At 39.3% G+C, this 27,523-nt stretch overlaps 1 protein-coding gene across 1 annotated transcript; it reads left to right on the forward strand.

The window, feature by feature from the left end:
- The first annotated feature begins 612 nt into the window (after positions 1-612).
- On the forward strand, positions 613-27,523 carry POGLUT1 (protein O-glucosyltransferase 1). The gene is made up of 11 exons (XM_040484582.1): positions 613-761; positions 1,526-1,616; positions 2,727-2,870; positions 11,802-11,937; positions 14,100-14,221; positions 19,542-19,601; positions 21,263-21,362; positions 23,181-23,239; positions 24,275-24,442; positions 25,871-25,927; positions 26,625-27,523. Exons 1-11 carry the CDS (start codon positions 677-679, stop codon positions 26,779-26,781), a joined length of 1,179 nt encoding a protein of 392 aa, XP_040340516.1. The 5' UTR covers positions 613-676; the 3' UTR covers positions 26,782-27,523.

The following is a 27,523-nucleotide window of genomic DNA, read 5'->3' on the forward strand; positions in this document are numbered from 1 at the left end:
ATGATCTCACAGTTGTGAGACCCAGCTCTGCATGGAGCCTAAGATTCTCTCTCTCCTGCCTCTTTCCCTCACCTGGACTCTCGCGCTTTCTCTTGCTCTCTCAAAAAAAAAAAAAAAAAAAAAAGAGTTTGATCTCATGCAAAAACTTCTAGCCTATGTTGTACCACTAACTATGAAGCTGTTGGGCAAGAAACAGCCTCTCTGATCTTCAGTTTTCTGGCTGCAGAGAATAAGGTGTTTTAAATATGCTACAGAATGTAAGGAATTACCATTATTAGACTTATTTTCCCAGGGGATGCCATTTATTCACTCTCTCCTGGGCTTCGATTGTATGAGAAAAAGTGAGGAAGGGAGAAAGGGAGAGAAAGATACATTTTGAAACTTTCACTACACCCGGCGACATGAAGCAGCTGCTAACTATACAGCTTGGCTCGGAACAAACGAGGCGGGACTATGCACACGCCTCCACCACAGCACTTGACTCAAGTGCCAGAGCTGTGCTCCCTAAGAAACCCTGCCGCACGCCGGGACTTGGGGGCGGGGAGGCGGAGTGGTGCGCGGCCATCTCTGTGCGGGGCGGCCCTCCGCCCACGTGGTGCGGCACCCACGGCCATCTTTGTGCGGGGCCGTGCTTCCGCCGGCGCCGCGGCTGGGACTCTGCAGTGGGCTGCGGGTGATGGAGCGGTGGGCGCGCCCGCAGCTCCTGCTGTGGCTGCTGTTGCTATTACTGCCCCCAGTGCTGGGCCGCCAGAAGGAGTCAGGTGGGCTCCGGGCGGGGCCGAGCCTGCCGCTGAGGCTCGGGGTCTGGCGCGGTCCAGAGGTGCTTTCCCGCCCCCTCCCCCCCCCCCCCCGCCCCGGTTCCCTGAGGCGGCCGGAGGCCGGCTGATGCTGTGGCCGCTGGAGCGCTTAGCTGGGCAGAGGGCACGGGGGCGCCTTGGAGCGGAGAGTGAGAACTTCTGGGTGTCTGGCGCTGCTTCTACTGCCCAGGACCCTGGAGAGTAACCTGTTTTTCGGAATTAGGATAGCGAGGTAGAGAGGGAGTTCTCCTGTTCACTTACAGCCAGTGTCGCCCGCGCTTGGCTACACTGTTCCTCCCTGAAACACACTGGGAAATAATTCATCTCTCTCTCTCTCTCTCTGCGTGTGTGTGTGTGTGTGGTTCTTAGTGAATTGACGGAGAGATGAAGGGAGAATTAATTAATGTATTTGGCTTTTAATTAATCATCTTTATAGGGTTCACTTTGATTAGTAAAAGGTGAGAATACGTGTTCCCAGTTTATTCATAGCTATCTGAGTGCCAGGCGTTGAGCTTGGACATTTTCCAATTTCTTGGATACCTGACAGCCCAAGTAGAGGAGCAGACTTGACATGAGTGCTGGAGAGTTATAGAATGAATCCTTCCTGGCGTTTCCTTTTCACCAGTGGAATGGGAAGGGGTGTCAGAAGTTGGTTCGGCATGCCTGCCGGTAGCAAATGAGAATGATCAGGATATTTTGTTAACTTTCATTTACTTCACTTCTTGAAGGTTCAAAATGGAAAGTATTTATTGACCAAATTAACAGGTCTTTGGAGAATTATGAACCATGTTCAAGTCAAAACTGCAGCTGCTACCATGGGTGAGTTCTTTTCTTTGATGTGTCTTTGAGAGTTTAGTACTTGTCACAAGAATTCCCCTAATATCCCCAAGAGACCTGGATTACAGTAATCAGAGAGCCAAGTACGCCTTGATAAAAGGCAATGTTCCTGTGGTGGGTTTCCTATTTCTAGGGAACAAAAAGGCCCTGGGATAGGAGAAGCCCAGGTGGTCTCAGCAATGCTACTTACTCCTTGGAGTTAGCACACATAGTTGTCTGTGTTCCCCATTGGACTGAAAGCTTCTTGAGGTCAAGGCCAATGTCTTACTCGGTGTTGCATCCCTGGTGCTGGCCCTCAATAAGTACTCAATAAATATTGTCGGAGGAATGAACATATTTATAAATGAGGCTAATCATCAAGTTTCCTGTTGGTTTTTTTTAAAGTGTAAAAATTATGGCTGAGAGGGTAGTATGGTAGACAGATTACTTTAAAAGCAGTCTTTGGTTCTAGTCACAGATTTCCCACTAATTATCTCTGTGGCAAGTCACTTAACTTCTCTGGGTGTCAGATTCCTCATCAGCTAAAAAAACAGGGTCCTTTAGCTCCTCGTTTTGTTATTCTATGACTCCTCAAAAAATTAACCTGATGCTTATGATACTTATTAAAATCTATGTATTGAACTTTAAAAGGGATACAAAATACTGTACTTTCCGGTCACTGCTGTCAGGCTGCTAGAGTATGTGTGGTGAATGGGTGCCAGCCAGAACAAGGCAGTCAGTCTGAGACCAAGGGCATCAGACAGTGTCAGACTGTAAGGCATAAATCCTATGTTCTGCAGGATTTGGAGAAGGGGAGGTCAGTGGGACTTCAGTCACTGGGAGGACACAGGTGTTGTGTGCCTATTAAAGGTGAATGTGCATCAAGTAAGGAAGGGGCGATCCGGATCCAGAGAGGAAGAAGAGAAATTGACTTGCTTTCTCCTCTTTGTTGTTTTGCTTTAGATTACCTACGGAAAGGTTGCTCATTCCTGTCCTCCATTCTTTCCCTGACTTACTGTATTTTCTAATACTAAACCTAAACCCATAGATAGGAAGTAGGTGGAATGGTACCACTTTTTGACCTGCTGTCCTTGACGATTCACATTCTTTCAGTGTCATAGAAGAGGATCTAACTCCTTTTCGAGGAGGTATCTCCAGGAAGATGATGGCAGAGGTAGTCAGACGGAAACTGGGGACCCACTATCAGATTATTAAGAACAGATTATACAGAGAAAATGACTGCATGTTCCCCTCGAGGTAAGAGCTATGAGGTAAATATATCTTCTGACCTTCTTATATATGGGCTTATTTGATACTGTTCTTAGAGAGGAGTTAATTAGAGGGCCCCACAGGTGAATCTCCTCATATTTCAGAGGGACTGCAAAATAGTGACAAACTCTTCCTGCCTGAGGATTTTTCTTTCCAACTCCTGCCCCCCTTTCTCCTATATTAAAGTCTGTCTCCTCTCTCTTCTTGAGGCTTGGGCACAATCACTGGTTGTACTGGCTATGGTTCTACCCTTCTCATCATCCAGAAATGGATGCTGCAGGGCACAGGCTGATGAGACCTAGCAGGATTGAGCTGGGCTGAAGAAGGAGAAGGATTGAGTGTTTTTCATGGGTCAAGTATTGTTCTAGATACTGAGTATTTGAAGAAAGGTGGTGGAAAGTCAAGAATAACTGAGGCTGCAGATTACACAGGCTACACTAGCCAGGAATTCAGGTGTGGTGGTTGAGGTAACATATCAGTGGGCTGAGGGCTGGGGATGAGCAGGGAGGGTCATGGACTAATCCTGGAAGTTGGACTTAGGTAGCATTACATGTTTATACAACAAATAAGAAACCTCCCTTTTAGGAGTCTTTTTTTTTTTTTTTTAACTCAAAATTTATAAAATTACAAAGTACAAAAATCAGAGGCCATGGTATTCTCAGCCTAAGATCTTTCTAAACAATCTCTATTCTGTCATTAAAAGGAAAGTATATGAGCAGTATTGCAAATAACGTGCATCCATGTGGACATAAGGAATTATTCTTAATAACAACTTTATTACAAATTACTGCATTTTAATTGTCAAAAATATGTAAAAACAACAACAAAAAAGAAAATAAAGATCACTTAAAATCCCATTACAGTGAAGTAATCACAATTACACTTTTGTTATCAAGTGTTAGGGGTAAATAAGCTTGTAATGGGGAAAATTATTGAAGTATTTTAAACAGACATTTGTTTCAACTTTATAAATTATGAGTATAGAAGAATTTCTAATTTCTACAAATGAGAAAGAAAATATGAATGTAGACATTATTAGACTTTGAAGGCTTAACTAATGTTTAATAGTTAGATGAGCAATTTCCAAATGAAATAAAATACTCTCAAAGTTTCTGAAAGGCACATACCTCTCATTCCAGACCTCAGAACATTTTGGTAAGAATCATGAGCTGTTAGAAATGTTCCTAAGGGAGCATAGGACCTTTCATTGACAATAAAATAGTTATATTTCTAATGCATGGAAAGTTCCCTGTCTCAACTACATACACAACTAAGAAAAGAGAGTTGGGCAAAGAAGAAACAAAATGAAATATTCAGAACCAGTGTCCTTAATGAAATGGATACAGTTGAATAATATCTTTGATTCCCATCTAGCCAAAAACAGTATCTTTCTAGGTCTGGATAATTTTAAATCACCCAGTTGGAGAAGCCCAGATTGCATTTAAAAAACTTTATTGTGAACAAAGTAAAATATAAACTCAGCATTTCAAGGATGAGCTGAGAGATTTTGCTGAGGAACCAGAGCACCATCTAATTAAATGACTGGAGACATGTCATTTCAAAGGTTGAGAATAATGATATTTTTAAAATAATAGTTTTAGTGAAGTGTGGCTAATATAAGCTGCACATATTTATTTTTTTCTATAATTTATTTATTTTTTTATAATTTACATTCAAGTTAGCACATGGTACAACAATGATTTCAGGAGTAGATTCCTTAAACCCCTTACCCATTTAGCCCATCCCCCCTCCCACAACCCCTCCAGCAACCCTCTGTTCTCTATATTTAAGAGTCTCTTATGTTTTATCCCCCTCCCTGTTTTATACTATTTTTGCTTCCCTTTCTTTATGTTCATCTGTTTTGTATCTTAAAGTCCTCATATGAGTGAAGTCATATGATATTTATCTGACTAATTTCACTTACCCTCTATTTCCATCCACATAGTTGCAAATGGCAAGATTTCATTCTTTTTGATTGCCAAGTAATACTCTGTTGTATATATATACCATATCTTCTTTATCCATTCATCCATCAGTGGACATTTGGGCTCTTTCCATACTTTGGCTATTGTTGATAGTGTTGCTATAAACATTGGGGTGCATGTGTCCCTTCGAAACAGCATACCTGTATCCCTTGGATAAATACCTAGTACTGTAGTTCCTGGGTTGTAGGGTAGTTCTAGTTTTAATTTTTTGAGGAACCTCCATACTGTTTTCCAGAGTGGCTGCACCAGTTTGCATTCCCAGCAACAGTGCAAAAGAGATCCTCTTTCTCCGCATCCTTGCCAACATCTGTTGTTGCCTGAGTTGTTAATGTTAGCCATTCTGACAGGTGTGAGGTAGTATTTCATTGTGGTTTTGATTTGTATTTCTCAGATGATGAGTGATGTTGAGCATTTTTTCATGTGTCGGTTGGCCATCTGGATGTCTTCTTTGGAGAAGTGTCTATTCATGTCTTTTGCCCATTTCTTCACTGGATTATTTGTTTTTTGGGTGTTGGGTTTGGTAAGTTCTCTATAGATTTTGGATACTAACCCTTTATCTGATGTGTCATTTGCAAATATCTTCTCCCATTCTGTCAGTTGCCTTTTAGTTTTGCTGATTGTTTCCTTCACTGTGCAGAAGGTTTTTATTTTGATGAGGTCCCAATAGTTTATTTTTGCTTTGGTTTCCCTAAACTGCACATATTTAAAGTATACAACTTGGTAAGTTTTTTGTGTTCATTATCTTTTTAAAAAATTAATTTTTAATTGAAGTATAGTTGACATACAATATTATATTAGTTTCAAGTGTACAACATAGTGATTCAACATGTATATTCATCGTAAAATGCTTACCATAATGTATGTAGGTATCACCTGTCACCATACAATGTTATTACAATATTACTGACTATATTCCCTATGCTATACTTTTCATCTTCCTGACTTTTTTTATTGAAGTACAGTTGACACACAATGTTACGTTAGTAACAGGTGAATAACATAGTGATTCTGGACAATTCTATATGCTATGCTATGCTTGCCACAAGTGTAGTTACTATCTGTAAACATACAACACTATTACAATACCATTGACTGTATTTCCTATGCTGTACCTTTTATCCTCATGACTTATTTATTCCATAGTTGGAAGCCTGTATCTCCTACACACCTTCATCCATTCTGCCCATCCGCTCACATCTTTCTGCTTTGGCAACCATCAGTTTGTTCTCTGTATTTATGGGTCTGTTTCTGCTTTTCGTTTGTTTATTCATGTATTTTGTTTTTTAGATTCCACATGTAAGTGAAATCATAAGGTTTTATTTATTTTTATTTATTAAGGGTTTTTTTTTTTATTTTCCAACGTTTATTTATTTTTGGGACAGAGAGAGACAGAGCATGAACGGGGGAGGGGCAGAGAGAGAGGGAGACACAGAATCGGAAACAGGCTCCAGGCTCTGAGCCATCAGCCCAGAGCCTGACGCGGGGCTCGAACTCACGGACCGCGAGATCGTGACCTGGCTGAAGTTGGACGCTTAACCGACTGCGCCACCCAGGCGCCCCATTAAGGTTTTTTATATATGGTATTTGTCTTTCTCTGTCTGACTTATTTCATTTAGCATAATAACTTCTAGGTCCATCCATGTTGTTGCAAATGGCAAGATCTCATTCTTTTTTATGGCTGAGTAATATTCCATTATATATATATACATATATATGTATATATATACACACACACATATATGTATTCATTCATTTAATTACATATATATTCATTCATTCCATTATATATATATGTACATATATATATTCATTCCATTATATATATTCACTCCATTATATACATGTAGATATATGTATTATATATATATGTATATATATATTATATCTATATCATTTATCAATGGACACTTAAGTTGCTTCCATATGTAGTATTATAAATAATGCTGCAGTAAACACAAGAGTGTATATATCTTTTCAAATTGGTATTTTTGTTTTCCTTGGGTAAATACTCAGAAGTGAAATTACCAAATCATAGGTATTTCCATTTTTAATTTTTTGAGGAACCTCCATAATGTTTTCCACAGTGGCTACACCAATTTGCATTCCCACCAACAGTGCATGAGGGTTCTCTTCATATCCTTTCTTTCCAACAATTATTATTTCTTATTTTTTTAATACTTAAAAAATTTTTTTAATGTTTTTTAAATTATTTTTATTTTATTTTTTTATGTTTTATTTTATATAAAATAAAACATAAGAGAGACAGAGCACGAACAGGAGAGGGGCAGAGAGGGAAACACAGAACCCAAAGCAGGCTCCAGGCTCTGAGCTGTCAGCACAGAGCCCGATGGAGGGCTTGAACTCACAAGCAGTGAGATCATGATCTGAGCCGAAGTTGGATGCTCAACCAACTGGGCCACCCAGGTGCCCCAGAAATTTTTTTTATGTTTATTTATTTTTGAGAGACAAAGAGACAGAGCACAAGTAGGGGAGGGGAAGAGAGAGAGGGGGGACACAGAATCTGAAGCAGGCTCAAAGCTCTGAGCTGTCAGCACAGAGCCCGGCACAGGGCTTCAACCCACAAATTGTGAGATCATGACCTGAGCCAAAGTTGGATGCTTAACCAACTGAGCCACCCAGGTGCCCCTAATATTTCTTATCTTTTTGATAATAGCCATTCTGACTGGTGATGATATCTCACTATGGTTCTGATATGCATTTCCCTGATGATTAGTAATGTTGAGTATCTTTTCATGTGTCTGTTGGACATCTGTACATCTTCTTTGGAAAATGTCTATGCCCATTGTTTCATTGGATTATTTGTCTTTTGGTGTTGAGTTGAATGAGTTCTTTATATATTTTTGATATTTACCCTTCACCAGATATTTTGCAAATATCTTCTCCCATTCAGTATGTTGCTTTTTGTTTTGTTGATGGTGTTCTTCACTGTGAAAAAGCTTTTTAGTTTGATGTAGTCCTAATTGCTTATTTTTGCATTTGTTGCCCTTGCCTGAGGAGACAGATCTAAAAAAATATTGCTAAAACCAGTGTCCAAGAGTTTACTGCCTATGTTTTCTTTCAGGAGTTTCATGGTTTCAGGCCTTACACCTAGGTCTTCAATCCATTTTGAGTTTGTTTTTGTATATGGTGTAAGAAGGTGGTCCAGTTTTATTCTTTTGTGTGTAGCTGTCCAGTTTTCCCAACACCATTTATTGAAGAGGTTATTTTTTTCTCCATTGTATATTCTTGTCTCCTCTGTTAAAGATTAAGTGACCATACAAGCGTGGGTTTATTTCTAGGCTTTCTATTCTGTTCTGGTGATCTGTGTGCCTATTTTTGTGCCAGTACCATACTGTTTTGATTATTATTGCTTTGTAGTATAGTTTGAAACCTGGGCTTGTGATACCTCCAACTTTGTTCTTCCTTCTCAAGATTGCTTTGGCTATTAAGGGTCTTTTGTGGTTCCATACAAATGTTAGGATTATCTGTCCTTGTTCTGTGAAAAATGATATTGGTATTTTGATAGTGGCATTGAATCTGTAGATTTGGGTAGCATGGATATTTTATCAATATTAATTTTTCCAATCAATGAGCATGGTATATTTTTCCATTGATTTGTGTCATCTTAAATTTCTTCCATCAATGTCTTACAGTTTTCAGAGTACAGGTCTTCTATCTCATTAGTTAAATTTATGACTAGATATTTTATTCCTTTTTTTGGTATTTTATTCTTTTTAATACAATTATAATTTGATAAGTTTTGCTGTATGTGTACACCAAGATAATGTATCTGTCACTCCCAAAAATTTCTTTGTGCCTCTTTGCAATCATTCTCTCCTACCCCTCCCTGCCATGCTGTCCTTTTACCCCTATTCTCAGGCATCCACTGATCTGCCTTCTATCATTATAGATCATTTCCTAGAGTTTTATATAAAAGGAATCATAAACGGCATTATACAGTTTGTGAAAGAGTGCTATTTTAAAAGCTGAACATGAAAGAAAACAAAATGTTTTAGCTTTTAAATGTAAATGTATAGCAACATTATATTTTTTAAACTTCTAACTAGTTCTATTTGTTTATTTTATCATCAAAGGACTGTTCCTTGCACATGGTAAAATATTTAGATAACCTGAAAATATGAACAAGGAAATGGAAGTTTCTCTACTACCTTCAACCCCCAAACCTCTAGTCCCTGAGTCCTCCTCTCAAAAGACAACCATGATTACAAGTTTCTTGTATATCCTTCTAGAAATAGTTTATGCATATACAGTTGTCTAGACTCATCAACAAAATAGAACATGTGTATCTTCTGTTCTGCAACTTACTTTTCTTTTTCATATAACATATTTTTAAATTGTTCCTTATGAGTACATAGAGTATATCTCACTATTCCATGGCTGCATACTGATCCATTGTGTGGATTTCTTTATTCAGCCCTCTATCGAAGGACATTTAAATTATTCTCCACCATTCCCCTTTGAATTTTAACACATGTAAACAATGCTGTAGTGAACTTAAACCTTTGAGTACTCATGTAATTATATCTGCAGGCTCAATTCCTACAAGTAGGATTAGTAGGTCAACTAATGTGTTTTTTAAATCTTGATGAATAGAAACAGACTGTCTTCCAAAGGAGTTGTGCCTATTTTCTTCTTTTATATACTTTTTCTTTTTTGTTTTGTAAGTAATCTCTACACCCAACATGGGGCTTGAACCCATGACACCCAGTGAGCCAGCCAGCCATCCCAAAGTTGTGCCTATTTTCACTTCCACCACCCTTGTATTACATGCTCAGAATAGACCTCATACTTTCATCAATACTGTGTATTATTGGACTCTGATCTTTGTCAGTCTGATTGGTGAAGACTAGCACCTAGCTTCAATAGCACTTTTTTTTTTTTTTGTCATAGTGATACTTTGTTTTTAAATTTTTAATTGAGGGGCACCTGGGTGGCTCAGTCGGTTAAGCGTCCGACTTCAGCTCAGGTCACGATCTCATGGTCCATGAGTTCGAGCCCCACATTGGGCTCTGTGCTGACAGCTCAGAGTCTGCAGCCTGCTTCAGATTCTGTGTCTCCCTCTCTCTCTGACCCTCCCCCGTTCATGCTCTGTCTCAAAAATAAATAAAACATTAAACAAAAATTTAAAAAACTAAATTTTTAATTGAAATATATTTGACATATATACATTTAAGGTACACAACATGTTAATCTGACACATTTATATATGATTCCCATTGTAGCACTAATTACATAATTATCCTTTCGTTTTAGTAGTTGGAATAATTAAATTTTGGTTTTTTAGCAAGTTTGATTATAATACAGTATTGTTGTCTATATTCACTATACTGTGCATTAGATCTCTAGGGCATATTCACTACTTGTTGTAAGTTTGTACCCTTAAGCAGCATCTGTCCTGTTCCCCCCATCCCTTGGTGACCACCATTTCATTCTCTGTTTTTACAAGTTTGGGTTATGGGGAGCAAGGGAGGGGCAGAGGGAGGGAGAGAGAGAGAATCTTAAAGGCTCCACACACAGCATGGAGCTCAATGTAGGGCTCAGTCTCATGAACCATGAGATCATGACCTGAGCCAAAATCAAGAGTTGGACGCTTAACCAACTGAGCCACCCAGGTGCTTCTGGGACATTCTTTAATACAGTTGAGCATCTTTTCTTTCGTTTATGAATCATTGATATTTTTTGCAGTTACCTCTCTCTATATAAATCAATTTCATGAATCAGTCATTTATATGCTACTGGAAAATTTTGGTCAAACCTTGTAATGTTCCCTCCAGGATAGTGGTGGTCAGGACCTCAAGGGATGGGGCAGAAAAGCTAATCTGCCAGTGTATCCTCTCTTTCCAGAGTTCCTCTGAGGATTCCTGGGGAGTCCAGCCAGAAAAGTATACAGGCAAACCTTGTTTTATTTGGCTTCACTTTATTGCCTTTTGCAGATACTGCATTTTTTTAATAAATTGAAGGTTTTTGGCAACCCTGCATCTAACAAGTTTATTGGTGCCATTTTTCTAACAGCATTTGCTCACTTCACATCTCTGGGTCATATTTTGGAACAATTTTCTCAATGTTTCAAACTTTATTATTATTATATTTGTTATGGTGATTTGTGATCAGTAATCACAACTTGCTGAAAGCTCAGATGATTCTTAGCATTTTTTATCAATAAAGTGTCTTTCATTAAGATATGCACATCGTTTTCTTAGACATAATACTATTATTGCACACTTAATAGACCACAGTATAGTATAAACGTAACTTTTATTGTACTTGGGAACCCCAAAATTCTCTTGGCTTGCATTATTGCCATATTTGCTTTATTGTGATGGTCTGGAACCAAACCTACAGTATCTCTCAAGTATGCCTGTATTACAGTCTTTGTGATTGTGTACATAGCATTCTTTCTGGCTTGCAAAACTGATTTTGATAGTGTTCTGAAGTATTCAACTCAAAGGCAATAAAAGTTTTCCTATCTTTCCTCCTAAATTATGAAACTTAATTATGGTGGATATAAATATAATGTCTTTGTGAGAGGCAAAGCCCTAGGGACACACTTAGAGAATTAGCTTTTTCTGGTTACTATCAAAATTTGTATCTTGCTTCCTAATTAAACTAAAGAGGAAATTTTTAAAAACTAGGGATGAATAGAGGAAAAGTGGTAGGAGTAGCAATAATACATCTTTCAGACTTATGATCTAACTGGAAAACTTCATGAAGTGTTGTAAGCTGAAGCAGTTTAGCTAGGAAAGATGCCTTGCACAATATAAGAGAGTAGAAAAGTCCTTTTAGAAGCATTGCTTTCAGGAAACTTTGCAGAAGGCTGACGATCTGAACACGGGCTTTCAAAGTGTGAATGGGACCATGTCTTGTCCTATAGTAGGCACTGATCTGGTGAATATGTGGTATTTCTGGTTGACAGGTGTAGTGGTGTTGAACACTTTATTTTGGAAGTTATCGGACGCCTCCCTGACATGGAAATGGTGATCAATGTACGAGATTATCCTCAGGTTCCTAAATGGATGGAGCCTGCCATTCCAGTCTTCTCCTTCAGTAAGGTCAGTATAGGGAGAGATGTATGGGGAGATGGGAGGTGTTCCTCTAGAGTATGAGTAGGAGATGATTGTCCTATGACAGAATCTGCTGGGTAATGGTGAGGGTGACGCCTGAGGTCCAGGAATTGGCCTGTGTCCCTCTTAGCTTCACAGTGGCTGAGCAATAAGACTGAGGAAATGGGTAAAAAGATTGCTTAAGTGTCTATAGGTCTAGGGATGAAGGGGAGAGAATAATGGACGCCTAAAGAACTGATAGGACATTGAAGGAAAGGTTTAGAGATCCTACAGAACATAGGGAGAGAGTGGCTCAAAATAGCTCATGGGCTTGGAGTTAGAGAACACCTTCATTCAAAAACTATTTGTTGAACTCCCATATGTGTGTGTGTGTGTGTGTGTGTAGTCCTATCTGTCAGTGTATCCCAGGGGCCCAGCATGGCTAACAGTGAAGCTGAAGGTGGTGGATAACTCCACACAGTTTGTGCTGAAGCAGTACATTGAGGGGATAGGTCTGGGATATCCAAGAGGAATATGTGAGAGGGTGAGCTTTGAGTCTAGTTATGGAGGAATAGGAGTACTAGTTCACACCTGTGGACTTGAAGAATTTGAGATAGTTAATATCTTCTCAGTGCCCAGGTTGTTGCAAATGTGTATTGGAAGGCATGGGCCTTGGTTCCCTTGAGACTAGGTATGGCCACATTTAGGGGTGGGGTGGGAGGGCTAGAAGAGAATGGGTGGAAGATTCTATGGGGGAAGGGAGGGTTTAGGAAAACCCGATGGACTTTGAGAAAAGGAGCACCATCTCTGATGTGGTTTCTCCAAAGAAGGACCTTTTATCCCCACTTTTTCTTTATCACAGTTTACTTTCTCTGTAGACTTGTGTATTTACTGTGTTGCAAATGGGCTGAGGCCACATTTGTTTTGCATTTCCCATGATTTAGCCTCATTTCTCAAAAGTACTTGGTTTTCTTGTTTGTCATGAAACCCTCCCAGAAGAACAGATAGAAGCTCCCATGTAAGTCAGTAAGGACTTTATGCTTGTTATCTATTTGTTGTTTCTGTGTATGGTAAAGTATAACAATCAGTATACTTTCTTTTCATCTTCTCTTTTTGTTTCTAAGCCAGTGACTTCTAATTCCCAAGAGAAAGCTTTTAGTCTTTCAACTTTATAGTAATTGTACAGCTTCTATTGAGCAGCTGTTACGTCTGAGCTGCTTTATGAATCACATACCATTTTTCAAAAGTATTTGAGAAAGGCAAACAGCATATTGCATGTGTAATTCCAGTGAAACTACTGAAGAGTTAGAGGTTTATCAGGCCAGAGTTTTAACAGAAGTAATCATAAAAAGAGAACAAATGATTTAAAACTTTTTTCAAAAGATGTGGGATAATATCCCTTTCTCCCATTCTGCCCATCAGCACTTCTGGTCCTGATCAACAAATAATCAATAATTTATTGACCAACCAGGGCGAGCTCAACAGTACCACAGTATTAGATAACACTAATGAACACTTACTGAGTACTTACTATGTACCAAACACTGGTCTAAGTTTTTCACATGTACTAACTCATTTAGTAAGCCCATTAGATAGGTAACATTATTGGTATTATTTCTCCCATCATAAAGATAAAGCAGGCATAGAAAAATTAAGTAACTTGCCTAGAGTTGGAAAGAAGTAGAGTCAGCATTTTGAGTCAGCATTCAAACCCAGATGATCTGTTTCAAGAGCCCCTACCATTTTAACCATTTAATTGTGATGCTTGCTCTCAAAAGATCCATCTAGGAAATAATCAGGGACTGGTAAGACAGTATATACTCCAAATGTAATAGCAGTTAAAAGATAAAAGAGCTGTGTGATGATTCAGAGTTAGGTATTTTGTTTCCTTAAACTAAAAACCCTAACAAATAGAACTTTGGGTAACTGGAAAAGTTGACCTTTAATGAGATTTTAAATTCTGGGATTCAGTGAGCCCATGATTTTTAACCCACGGTCATTTTTCTCTTTTAATGTCTAGAGTCCAGACTTTGCAGACAAAGGAAAATATACTTTTGGCAATTTAATACTAGAGCAAGACTTTTGTCCAGATACTGTGGCATGACTGTAGTTTAATTCTTCTCTCTCTGTTCTGAGACTGATGTAGAACAACCTTTCTGTTTCTGTTGAAGACATCAGAGTACCATGATATCATGTATCCTGCTTGGACATTTTGGGAAGGGGGGCCTGCTGTTTGGCCAATTTATCCTACAGGTCTTGGACGGTGGGACCTCTTCAGAGAAGATCTGGTAAGGTAGGTCCTTTAGAGAGGTTTTATTTGTCCTTCTTTGTAGGTCTTCTTGAAATAAACTAATGTTTGTTTAAGTTAAAAACAAAAGAAAAACTATAGCATAAGCAATTTTGTGTGTGTATAAAATATTTACCCATTCATAGGAAAAGAGCAGAGCCTACCCTAAAGTATCAGTAATGCCTTTGGGGAAAGGAGTATAGGAGCCTTTTCTTTTCGTCTTTAAATTTTTCTGTATTTTTAAGATTCTCCAAATAAGAGTGAATTACTTTCATAATTTGAAAAAAGTGAATGACCATGTTGTGGGGGAGAATAGAAAATTACTAGGAGGAACATAAATGTACTTTATAACTTAGATCTAAGTCCTTAAGGTGGAGATGGGGAGGACATATTGTCCCATAATTATCTCAAGTACAAACTTATTCCAGATTCTCCTGATTCACGACTGAGACATGCTTGGGCTGTTGAGTCTATCTGATGTCATTTCAGAATTTAGATTGTCCATGTCATCCAAGCTATAGGTATTTCTTACCTAGCTACATTTTGCATTTATGATTTAAACAACATTGATACCTAAACAGAAAACTTCTAGAAGAAATACAGTCTTTATAGGTCCTCTCTCAGGTCCATTGAGGAAGCAAAAATTTAATTTAACTTCATTTCCACAAATATCTATCACCTGTACCATGTGTGGCTGGAGATTCAAAGGGGGTGAGAAGAATGTCCCTTTTCTAAAGAAACACATAGGGCTGAAGTCCTCAATGGCGGTTAGAGCCACCAGGTAAAAAATGAGTCTGTTATCTGGTAGGTGTACTTTGAAAATGATTTTGTAAAATACCTTGGTCTCATACTTCACAGAACTAGAACTGGAAATTGTCCTTTCCAACTCTTTACTTCAGGGGTTGAGTGACTTGGTCAACGTCAGGAACCAATCTAGGCCTGAAGTCCTGGTATCCAAGTGCATTATCTTCTCCACATTACCAATTAACCTTACCCATCCTCTCCAGAGGGAAAAATAACAAGTTTTTTAACCTGTTTTTCTTCAAGTTATTCTTGGCTTTAGTTATCTAATCCTTTTTTTTTTTTTCAGGTACTTGCAAATACACTTTTTACACTCTTCTTTTTTGTAGCTCTTTTTCTACCTGCTATCCATCTACTTTGTTTTTTCTCTTTTTTTCCTTCCTTCCTTCCTTCCTTCCTTCCTTCCTTCCTTCCTTCCTTCCTTCCTTTCTTCTTTCTCTTTCTTTCTTTCTTTCTTTCTTTCTTTCTTTCGTTCTTTCTTTCTTGAGACAGAGAGAGAGAGAACAAGCAGGGAAGGGGCTGAGTGAGAAGCAGAGAGAGAATCTCAAGGAGGCTCCATGCTCAGTGTAGAGCCCCATGCAGGGCTCGATCTTACAACTGTGAGATCATGACTTGAGCCAAAATTGAGTTGGACGCTTAATCAACTGAGCCATCCAGGCACCCTACTTTGTTTTTTAAATCTTTAAAAACAACCTTTTTTTCTGATTATGAAACCTATATATGCTCATAAAAATAAAGAAGTATGTCTAACATCGGCATCTTTTCCCCCCACTTCTTAGTGTGTTTTAGGGATCTTTCCATGTCAGTACATATGAAACTACCTCATTATTTTTATTAGTTACATGGTATTCCTTTGCATGGATAATAATTTACCTCATTATTTCCTATGATAGACTTTTAGGCTATGTGTAATATATGCATAATTTCTTGTTTTCTGGACTATTTGAGAGTAAGTTGCATACCTTATGACCCTGTACATCTTAATACTTTAGTGTGTATTTCCTAATAGCAAGGATATTCTCCTTTATAACCATGCTGCAATTATCAAATTCAGGAAACAATATTGGTACAACACCTAATTATCCCAATAATGTCCTGTATGGCACATTCTACCTCCAGTACAGGATACAATCCAGGCTCATGTGTTGCATTTAGTTATTATTTCTGTTTAGTCTCCTGTAATCTGGAACAGCTCTTCAGTCTGTCTTTCTCTTTCATAACACTGACATTTCGAAGAATACAGGCCACATACATTATAGAATGTTCTTCAGTTTAGTTTTGTCTATTCCTCATGATTAGATTCAGCTTATGCATTGCTGGCCTTAATACTTACCTAAGTGATTTTTGCATCCATCTATAACTCTTCTTTTTTTTTTTTTTTAATGTTTATTTATTTATTTTGAGAGAGGCAGAGTGTGTGGGGGAGGGGCTGAGAGAAAGGGAAAGAGAATCTGGGCTCTGTGCTGACAGAGCTCAGTCTCACAAACTGTGAGATTATGACCTGAGCTGAAATCCAGAGGTGGATGCTTAACCAACTGAGCCACCCAGGTGCCCCCATCCTTAACTCTTTAGAGATATTAATTTTGATCACCTAGTCAAGGTGTTACCAGTTCCTCCACTACGTACTCTTTTTTCCTCCCTTGAAAACCACTAAGCTTATTTTAGGGAGATTGATTATGTTTTAAAATCTAAACTTACAAGAACATATTTTTCTTTTGATATCGTCCCCTCTTATTCTTCAGGTGAATTTATTCATGATTGCAGAATTGTAATTTAAAAAAATATTTTTTTATACATCTATTTATTTTTGATAGAGAGAGACAGAGCACAAGTGGGGGAGGGGCAGAGAGAGAAGGAGACACAGAATCCGAAGCAGGCTTCAGGCTTTGAGCTGTCAGCACAGAGCCCGATGTGGGGCTCGAACTCACAAACCGTGAGATCATGACCTGAGCCAAAGTCAGACGCTTAACCGACTGAGCCGCCCAGGTGCCCCCAGAATTATAATTTTATATTTTAGAGCCCTCCATTCAAAAGCTCTAGCTATGTGATTTCACTTCTTACTTTGAAACTTTAAAAATCTCCTTGTTTTTCTGCATTGATGTCTGCCTGCTATTTTTTCTAATCTTTTGGGAGTTTGTCCCTATTGACTTACTTTTCACTCCGTAGAAGAATTCACTGTTTCTGTATTTTAAAGATTTATGTCTCTACTGTCATAGGAGGTAGGGAGGATGGTTATAAAAGAGGTCTGGGGCAGCCCCAGGCTGTGTTGGCCACTTTTAGCACTTGCCTGGGGAAAAAAGTCCTAACATAGGTCTTTTGAGGGTAAGTAGGTGGGTAGAAAGAATGAGGGAGAGAGAAAACAGAGATGGTACAAGTCTGTGTATATTAAATACAGTTTTCCCAGGGACCAAGGAAATTTATACTCAGAATTTCAGTATAAATTGGTACTTTTTTATTGGGTGGTTTGGCAATGTATATCAAAATATAAAATGTATATATCTTTGACCCAGCCATTTCACTTCTAGAACTTATCCCAAAGAGTTAATTGGACAAGTATGTAAAGGTAGGTACACAAAGATATTCACTACAGTATTGTTTCTTAAAGCAAAGAGTTAGACACTACCTAAAAGCCCATGAATAAGTAATGAAGTGAATTATGGCATGGCTATAAAATGGAATGTTGTGCCTGAATGCAAAGTAAAGGTAGCATAGGGCTTAAAAACAGGGACTCTGGGTTTATACTCTGGCTCTTATCAGCTGTGTGACTCTGGGCAAACTGCTTACCCTCTCAAGAGCCTCAGCTGTAAATTAGGAATAACAAAACCACCTCAAGCATTGTGAGAATGGGTATATATATAATACATAATATATAATATATAATATATAATATATAATATATAATATATAATATATATAAAATATCTGCATTATATAGAGCAAGGTTTCTCAATATTGGTAGTATTGACATTTTGGATAGGATCATTCTTTGTTGCAGGGGTCTGTCCTGTGCATAACTATCCTGTCCTTGCAGGATAGTTAGCAGCACCCCATTAGTGTCTTAATGACACTAAATGCCAGTAGCAGTCCCCCAGTAGTGACAATCAAAAATGTCTATAGTCATGGCCAAATGTCTTCTGGGGGAACGGGGCAAAGTCACCAATTGAGAACCACTGATATGGAGACTTGATTGGAAGGAAATTCTTCACTGAGACGTTAAATTGGTAAAAATGGTTATCTATGGGCAGGAGGGTTCCAGATGATTTTTCTACTTTTATTTTATGCTTTTCCATTAGAATCTTATATAGGGGCTCCTGGGTGGCTCAGTCGGTAAGGGTCCAACTCTTGGTTTCAGCTCAGGTCATGATCTCATGGTTCATGGAATCAAACCTCATGTTGGGTCTGTGCTAACAGTGCAGAGCCCACTTGGGATTCTCTCTCTCTCTCTCTCTCTCTCTCTTTCTCTCTCTCTCTCTGCTCCTCCTCTACTCACATCCCCCCCAAAATAAATAAAATAAACTTAAAAAAGAATTTTATATTTATAAAAAATGAGCATATACCATATTTCCAGTAAAAAACAAAAACCCAGTAAACAAAAATAACCCAGTGGTATAGCATTTATGTTTCGGTGGGAGGGAGTATGGGGCACAATGAGAGATAGTTTTGGCTTTGGATTGTAGAATCAGGAAAAGATGGTATAGCAAGGAAAACCTATGAGATAGGCCACGAAAATGAGCAATGCTCTCAGCTGAGAGAAGCTGAGTAATGTGACATTTATGTCTTTAAAAGTATTTCTACCTAAAAAGTTTATATCCTAAGTCTCTCCATTATGGTAAATAGTCCAGCAATCCCTCATTAACTCCAATTCAGCTGTCCCCCTCATTTCTCAGAGGAAGACACCATGCAACCCTGTGCAGGGCCCCTACAAAGGAAGTTAAAAATGCTGCATCTGTGAACTAGCAGCTTCAGCAAGAAAAGCTGGTCATGGTAGTACGTACTGAGACCTGAGTTTCAGGGACTTTGTTTCATGGAGCACTTAGGACAGTTTCAAGAATACAGGGTGCTTTGCAATATCAGACATGTTTCTAAAGATGCTGCCTATGCATCCTAAACACGAGGTCAAGGAGTGATTTGTTTTATTGCCCTTAATTCAATTTCTGATATTTTCTGCAGGTCTCTTTGCCTATTAAGTTTATCAATAGCACCACTCTACATAAAGCAGAGAAGAAATCCTGATTGTATGCATTAAATAGCTCTAAACATGTCATTTAGGGGCTGGGAACTTTTCTTTCAATGTTGTTAACTTATTAACGGAGGAACAGATTGTAGATATTATTGGCTAGCATTTCCAAAGGAATGAAGCAACAACAAAGGGAAAATATAATGTCATTGAGGGCTCTTTCTTTTGAAAGCCTCGGTCAGACTTAATGAAAAATGTAAAGCTCTGAACTAATCTTCAGAAGTGGTTAAAACACGTCCTCATTTGGTTAAGAGAAAAACATAGAAACTAACTGAAATCTATTTTTAGGTCAGCAGCACAGTGGCCATGGAAGAAGAAAAACTCTACAGCATATTTCCGAGGATCAAGGTGACTATATTTTCTGGCATTTTACAAAGAAATTTGTAAAATATAAGCAATTTTGAGGGTGTGAAGATCTCTAGTTCAAAGAGAAAACTAAGATAACTAAGAAATAAATGTAGAAGCACAGAATTTTAGACAGAGAATTTAAATTTTTTGCCCAAATCACTCTTAGTTGAATTGGAATTGAAAGAAGTAAGGTTCATTCATTTATTCATTGAATAGGTATTTAGAGTGCCATGAGTATATTAGGCATTGAATGTATGTTGAAGAGAACAGCTGAGTTGTCCTCTTGCCTAAGAGAATATAGTATCCTATGGGTAGCTTCTGACCTGGACCTCTTCTAGTCACTGTGCTAGTTAATGGTGGATCAGGAACCATCACCAGATCTCCTGACTCCTTTTTCCATGAGGCCATGTGGCTGCCAAATAATGGTGGAGACCACAGACTGAGACTGATGAAAATGGAAAGGGAAGCAGGGAAGAAAGGGAGGAGGGAAAGGGAAATGTTGGTCAAGGACCCTCTCAATGTTACTCAGACCCACATCCCCAGTGCCAAGAATAGTACCTGCCATGTAGATACATGAAGACCATCTGTTGTATAGATGAACAGAACAGGGACCGTGAAAGGAGAAGGGTCTTGTCGTTTTCCTGGTGAGTCCTTGTTGGAGATCATACCCTCTATTGAGGCAGTGAACTTGAGAATGTAGATAGGCCCAGTAGCCACTGCTTACTGGTCCTTATCAACTTCTCTTGATTCTCAGATCTTAAGATCACAGCTTCTTAATTTGGGATCCATGTGTGGACTTGAAGAGTTCTAGGACTTCCTATAAATTATATAGGGATATGTCCGCTTTTCTAGAGAGTGGGTCCATGGCAGGTCGGGGGGGGAGGGCGGGAGAGGTATCCAGGACCTCTCAAATGTCAGGACCATCTCCTACTTGGACCATAACTAGGACTTTTTCTACAGGTTTTAGCCCTTTAGTTTTCTTTTTAATTTAAATATTACACTGGACTTTACGAAATACACACAACAAAGGTCATGTAGCTATTTTGGTGAGGGGTGATTACCTAGTCACACAGCTGTGAGTACTAGTGAATATAGACACTACATGAGCCATCCCAAAAGGGAACTCATTCCCTGGGATATGCCTGTAGAGTTCAGAACAACAGGGGCGCCTGGGTGGCGCAGTCGGTTAAGCATCCGACTTCAGCCAGGTCACGATCTCGCGATCCGGGAGTTCGAGCCCCGCGTCAGGCTCTGGGCTGACGGCTCAGAGCCTGGAGCCTGTTTCTGATTCTGTGTCTCCCTCTCTCTCTGCCCCTCCCTCATTCATGCTCTGTCTCTCTCTGTCCCAAAAATAAATAAAAACGTTAAAAAAAAAAATTTAAAGAACAACATCCTCTTAAAGACTAGATGTAAGCAAAGAAGGGCCCAATACTCCCCATCTCTGAAGGGTAAATAGCCAGGAAAACAGGCAGGAACACCTATATGCACAGGGCCCAGTACCCCCCCACCCCCACCCCCACCTCCACCTCTGCTGTAACCAGTAAGTTATCCATCTATGTGTACAGTCATTGCATTGGGTCCAATTACAGCTTACTTTTTAGAGATTGGGAACAGTATTATGGTGGAGGACACATGTTTTATGTCATATGCTTCTTTTATAGGACAAGTCCAGAACGGGATCCTCTCATTCTTCTATCTCGGAAAAACCCAAAACTTGTTGATGCAGAATACACCAAAAACCAAGCCTGGAAATCTATGAAAGTAATCACAATTGTCTGAATAGAACCATAGCAGTGAACATTCTCACTCAAAGAACATTGTCACCTGGGTAGAATTCCAGATCAGGTTTCCTCTTAGTGATAGATGAATGTAGAGAAAGATCCACAAACTAGTATTAGCATATATGTAAATTATTCTTTCAAACTCACATTGTTTTTCTGGGCCATATTATGAGTAGTAGTTTTGGTTTTGTTTTGTTGTTTTGTTGCTGTTGTTGTTTTTGTTTTGTTTTGTTTTTTTACTACTTTTAAGGTTTAAACCAGAGGACACAAACTTTTTATGGAAAGGGCCAAATGGTAAATATGTTAGGCTTTGTGGATTGTATGGTCTTGTTGTAGTTACTCAATTCTGCCATCACAGTGTGAAAGCAGCCACAGACACTATGTAAATGAATGAGCCTGGCTGTGTTCTAGTAAAACTTTATTTATGACATGGAAATTTGAATTTCATGTAATTTTCACGTCATAAATACTCTTCTTTGGGTATTTTTCAAGCATTTGAAACGTAAAGATATTCTTAATTGAAATGTAAAGATATTCTTAATTTATTTACAACTCTCCAAGTGATTCTAAGGCAATGCCAGCAATGACTGGCTCCTTCAGGTTGGAGTTCATCTCTGTCTTCTATGACTTCTTGCCTTATTCAAAGAACTTTAAGCCCTAAATGTCCTCATTGAAATTTTCAAATGCCATATGAGGATGATATGAAAAGAAGTTTTAAACTTCTTGTGGGAAAACTAAGTGTATCTGAGATGTAATGTGTGATAGTTGTAATCAAACAGGAGCAAATGAAGTCTAACAAACTTTGTTGAAAAATAAAAATATGGGGGCGCCTGGGTGGCTCAGTCGGTTAAGTGTCCGACTTCGGCTCAGGTCATGATCTCACGGTCCGTGAGTTCGAGCCCCGCGTCGGGCTCTGTGCTGACGGCTCAGAGCCTGGAGCCTGTTTCAGATTCTGTGTCTCCCTCTCTCTCTGACCCTCCCCCGTTCATGCTCTGTCTCTCTCTGTCTCAAAAATAAAAAATAAATAAACATTTAAAAATTAAAAAAAAAAAGAAAAAGAAAAATATGAAAAGTGTATCCATTCAGCACAGCCTCTACTGTGGGATGCTGCAAAAGCAAACAAGACTTGTTTCCCTCATCAAAGTGTTTGCCATCTTCTAAGGTAGCTGGGATATAAATGGGGGTCTCAAACTCAGATGCCCCAGGAGGCCACAGGAGTGAGCAGGAGAGAGAGCTAAAGGTCTGGTCAACGCCGCCAAGGGAATAGGAGCTCAGTTTACCAGACCTTCCTTTTATGTTTTACAAGAAAAGTTGGAAATCGGGGTTTTTGGAAGAAATATCTTACCACCTGTAAATGTTGGCAATGGTTTGAATTTTTATTTTTAAATACTTTCCATCCCCAACAAAATCTGTGTGTGGGTTTTACCTCTGAGCCCACCAGCCACCACCTGTACCTTCGTATATGTATACTTTACACAGAGTGAAATGTGCTGTAGGTTAGGATCTCTGAGTTCAGAGAAGGATCCACATGGCCCTGGGAGCTTAAACTCTAAAATCAGACAGGCCCAGGTTAAAACCCTTGCTCCTCTACATAGGGCCACGTGACCCTGAGCAAGTCTCAACTTTTCGAGACCATGGCTTCTTCATGTATAAAATGGGATAATAATTCCTCTGAATGTGTTTATTCAGGACAATGAAATGAGGTCGTGTTGATGGAATGCTTAACTATGTTTGCTGCATACTGCTTTTCAATAAATACTACCACTCTCAATACTAATAACTTCCTTTTCGCTTAAAGGACACCTTGGGGAAGCCAGCTGCTAAGGATGTCCATCTTGTGGATCACTGCAAATACAAGTAAGACTTCTAGGACTCCTGACTCTTGGTTTCCCTATTACATTTGGAATAGCTTCACTTTGGGAGAGAACTTTAATACTAGGTCCAACTGGGGTTTATGAAAGTCCTATTAATTCATCTGGTTGTTGTTTAATGAGAACATGCTGTATGTACAGGGTTCTCACCTGAGTTCTATGGGAACTGCAGAGACCCTAAAAAATGGTCCCTGCCTCCATAGACCTTTCTGCTAGCAACCAAAGTGATGGGATTCCTTCTCTCTACACCCCATCCAACCAATAGGTAAAGTTAAAGTATTTATCAGATTAATAAAAGTTTACATTTCAAAATGAATAAAGCATATGTAACTAAAATGTTAGAATTCAATGCCAGGACTAAGGATTAGGTGAACAAGTAAAACCAGGTCAGGAGGAGGAAGTAGGGGGATTCAGAGAGGTGAATGCTGATTACACTGCATAGTGGGAACTCTAGGGTAGAAGCAACTCTAGTTGGAGATAGGGGTGCATGCATGAGAAATGCTGAAAAGACCATGTTCTTTTCTAAGATAGCTTTTTTCCAGGGGGCATTTCTTTGAAGATTGATTAGGTATACCTGGTTTTCTTCTCCAGAATTCAGAAGAGGAATTCTGTTCAGAAGGGGAACAGCAGGTGCTTTTGGTGGGGTACCCCAGGGGAAAAACAAGGCTTTGGGGAGCCATGACTCACTAGAGACATTAGGCCCAGGAAAGCTCATAGGAAAGGGTAAGGTACTCTCTCCATCTGAGCCTTACATCTCTCTATCTAGACCCAGTTTGTGGCCCTCTCTAGGTCTGTCTGGAGAAAGAATCCTCTTTTCTCCCCCACCTGATATTCCCTGAAACAGCCAGTAGCCCCTGGAAACCCACAGGGACATGCAGATGTGTCCTTGAAACCTGAAAATAGGAAGGGCAGGGAGAGGGGTCATAAAAGGAGAGATGGGGAGGAGGGAATAAGAAGAAAAAGATCCTATTTGTGGTAGCAGGTGTATAGTATTGAATATATTTTGCTCTTTCTTTCCCAGGTATCTGTTTAATTTTCGAGGTGTAGCCGCAAGTTTCCGGTTCAAACACCTCTTCCTGTGTGGTTCCCTTGTTTTCCACGTTGGTGATGAGTGGCTTGAATTCTTCTATCCACAACTGAAGCCATGGGTTCACTATATCCCAGTCAAAACAGATCTCTCCAATGTCCAGTGAGTGGCTCTCCCCAAGCAGAGTGCCTAATGACTCCCCAATCTGCCTCTAAGTCCCCAGCCATTTAAGGCATTTACTACTGATGGACTTTTTCCCTTGAAAGTTTTTTTTTATATAAATTTTTCAATGTTTATTTACTTTTTTTTTATTTTTATTTATTTATTTTTATTTTTATTTTTTTCAACGTTTATTTATTTTTGGGACAGAGAGAGACAGAGCATGAACGGGAGAGGAGCAGAGAGAGAGGGAGACACAGAATCGGAAACAGGCTCCAGGCTCTGAGCCATCAGCCCAGAGCCCGATGCGGGGCTCGAACTCACGGACCGCGAGATCGTGACCTGGCTGAAGTCGGACGCTTAACCGACTGCGCCACCCAGGCGCCCCAATGTTTATTTACTTTTGAGAGAGAGACTGAGAGACAGAGAGCAAGCAAAGGATGGGCAGAGAGAAAGGGAGACACAGAATCCGAAGTAAGCTCCCAGTTCTGAGCTGGCAGCACAGAGCCCGACGAGGGGCTAGAACTCACAGACCGTGAGATCGTGACCTGAGCTGAAGGCAGATGCTTAACTCACTAAGCCACCCAGGAGCCCTGAAAGCCTTTTTTTCTATGTGGTTTGTATATACAGTGCTACCAGTCAACTAGGCTATATGTGAGATTTAATCTGAAAAGTGCTCTAATGCTAGTTTGAAATGTAATGTTCAGGCAGTCCACAGTAGAAAAGTGCTTATCTCTCAAAGACTAAAGATAGGGATATTAGATGTTGTTATATTATCAAAGAGACTTTCAGATATGTGAGAACTGACCCCACTGAAGCTGAGGCCAATTTTCTCACATGATGGGAGGAACGAGGAAGAGATATGGGAAGGGCCCAGAAACATGAGACCAGGGCCCTCTTCTAGGGGCTACAGCAAGAGACAGGAGGGTAATTTTTTTTCACTATTGATTTTTGATGTGTATCATTGAATATTTCTCTATTTTCTCAAGTATGTCCCAAATCTACAACAGGTTGCCTTTAGCCTGTGTGGGGACTTTTGTTGTTGTTGTTGTTGTTTGTTGTTGTTGTTGTTTTTGTCCTGTAAGGACCCAAATGTCTTTGCTTTAGAAAAGAAACAGGGACACCTGGGAGGCTCAGTTGGTTGAGAGTTCAACTTTGGTTCAGGTCGTGATGTGGTGGTTTGTGAGTTTGAGCCCCACATTGGGCTTGCTGCTGTCAGTGCAGAGCCCGCTTCAGATCCTCTGTCCTCCTCTCTCTGCCCCTCCCCTACATGTATGCTCTCAAAAATAAATAAAACATTTTAAAAAATGAGATAAAATAAAAAAGAAATAATCAATTATCCACCTATCTAGAGATTAACCATAGACCTCAGTCTGTGGTCTTTCTTAGCTCAGTGTATATTTTAGAGACTAATGATTCTTTCCATTTTAGGGAGCTGTTGCATTTTGTAAAAGCAAATGATGACATGGCTCAAGAAATTGCTGAAAGGTAAGTTCTATTCATTTTTCCTTATCTATTTTACTTTATCATCCCCAACTAAAGTCACATGACTATTGTTATCATGGTGATAATCTGGATTTCGTTCTCATTCTACAGAGATAATCAGAATTAAAACTTACTGGGGGGCAGGCGCCTGGGTGGCTCAGTCAGTTGAGCATCTGACTTTGGCTTGGGTCAGGATCTCACAGTTTGTGGGGTCAAGTCCTGCATCGGTCTCTGTGCTAACAGCTCAGAGCCTGGAGCTTGCTTTGGATTCTGTGTCTCCCTTTCTCTCTGCCCCTCCCCTGCTCACACTCTGTCTCTCTCAGTCTCTCAAAAATAAGTAACCGTTAAAAAAAAAAAATTAAAAAAAAAAAAAAACAACTTTCCAGAGGGAACACACACATTCACATATGTCCCAAGCCCATCCTTTATAGAAGTAGACTGAAATCTTTCAGGTAATTAAACAAGTACAGAATTTCTGAGAATTCACTCTTTATATGTTTATATTTAAGAAAAAAAGTTAAGTTCTATTGCTAAGTGCATGTGTGTGGAGATGATGGCTATAGGGTTGGCTCTGCAGATCAAAAGAGTTAATTCATATAAAGCATCTGAATAGGACTTGGCACAAGGTAAGCACTTAGATGTAAGCTATTAGTATTATTAAATGCTGTGCTTTAAGTGTTCTTACTAATCTCGTCTCTAGGGGAAGCCAGTTTATTAGGAACCACTTGCAGATGGATGACATCACCTGCTACTGGGAGAACCTGTTGACTGAATACTCTAAATTCCTGTCCTATAATGTAACAAGAAGGAAAGGCTATGATCAGATTATTCCTAAAATTTTGAAAACTGAACTCTAGTCATCATCATTGGACCACAGTCCTCTCTGGCAGCAGCTCTCAGATATCCTGTGGTGAGAAGCTTACCATGAGCGTGGCACCTCTACCTTGAATTCTGTTATCAAGCCAAATACCTGGTTTTCCTTATCATGCTGCACCCAGACAACTGAGAAAGATCAAAAATGTGTATAATATGGACTCGGAGCAGCTCAACGCTTTGGCTGAATAAGGACCAGAAATCATGAGATTTGGGTGTTGAACCCAATTCCACCTTTCATTTTCTTAAGACCAATCACAGCTTGTGCCTCAGATCATCCATACATGTATGTCCATCACTGTGAAACCAACTATGTCCGTCAGAGGATACTTTGTCCCATCATTTGGAGCAGAAAACTAATCATTTGGAACTAGTATAACTCATCTCTGCAGTTCAGTTATTCTAGGCTAATCTTGGTCACTGTATTTTAATGTAGGAAGCCCTATGGGGCTAGTGAAAACCACTTAGGGATCATTTCCTGAAAGGTCTAAGGAAGCAGTAGTTGTGCCATGCAATGATGTGGCAGTTCTCTTTTGTAAAAGCATAAGCTTTTTGGTACTCAGGAGGTTTCTATAATGCCACAGAGAAAGGGGCCAATTGCATGAGTAATTATTGCAATTGGATTTCAAGTTCCCCTTTTTTGTGCCTTCACACACTACTTCTTTTTATGGTCTCTATTTTAAAAAAAGACAAAAACCTCTTAATAAATTTAGAAAGTAGTCCTCA

The sequence above is a fragment of the Herpailurus yagouaroundi genome, unplaced genomic scaffold (genome assembly GCF_014898765.1).
Source record: "Herpailurus yagouaroundi ecotype Mexico unplaced genomic scaffold, PumYag 162, whole genome shotgun sequence".
NCBI classification, from domain to species: Eukaryota; Metazoa; Chordata; class Mammalia; order Carnivora; family Felidae; genus Herpailurus; species Herpailurus yagouaroundi.

Excerpts from the sequence above, each read along its gene's own strand:
- POGLUT1 (XM_040484582.1), top strand. The coding sequence starts at position 677 with ATGGAGCGGTGGGCGCGCCCGCAGCTCCTGCTGTGGCTGCTGTTGCTA. Across the intron at positions 14,222-19,541 it reads TTCAGAGAAGATCTGGTAAG|GTCAGCAGCACAGTGGCCAT; the intron begins GTAGGTCCTTTA and ends ATCTATTTTTAG. Across the intron at positions 21,363-23,180 it reads AAGCCTGGAAATCTATGAAA|GACACCTTGGGGAAGCCAGC; the intron begins GTAATCACAATT and ends TTTCGCTTAAAG.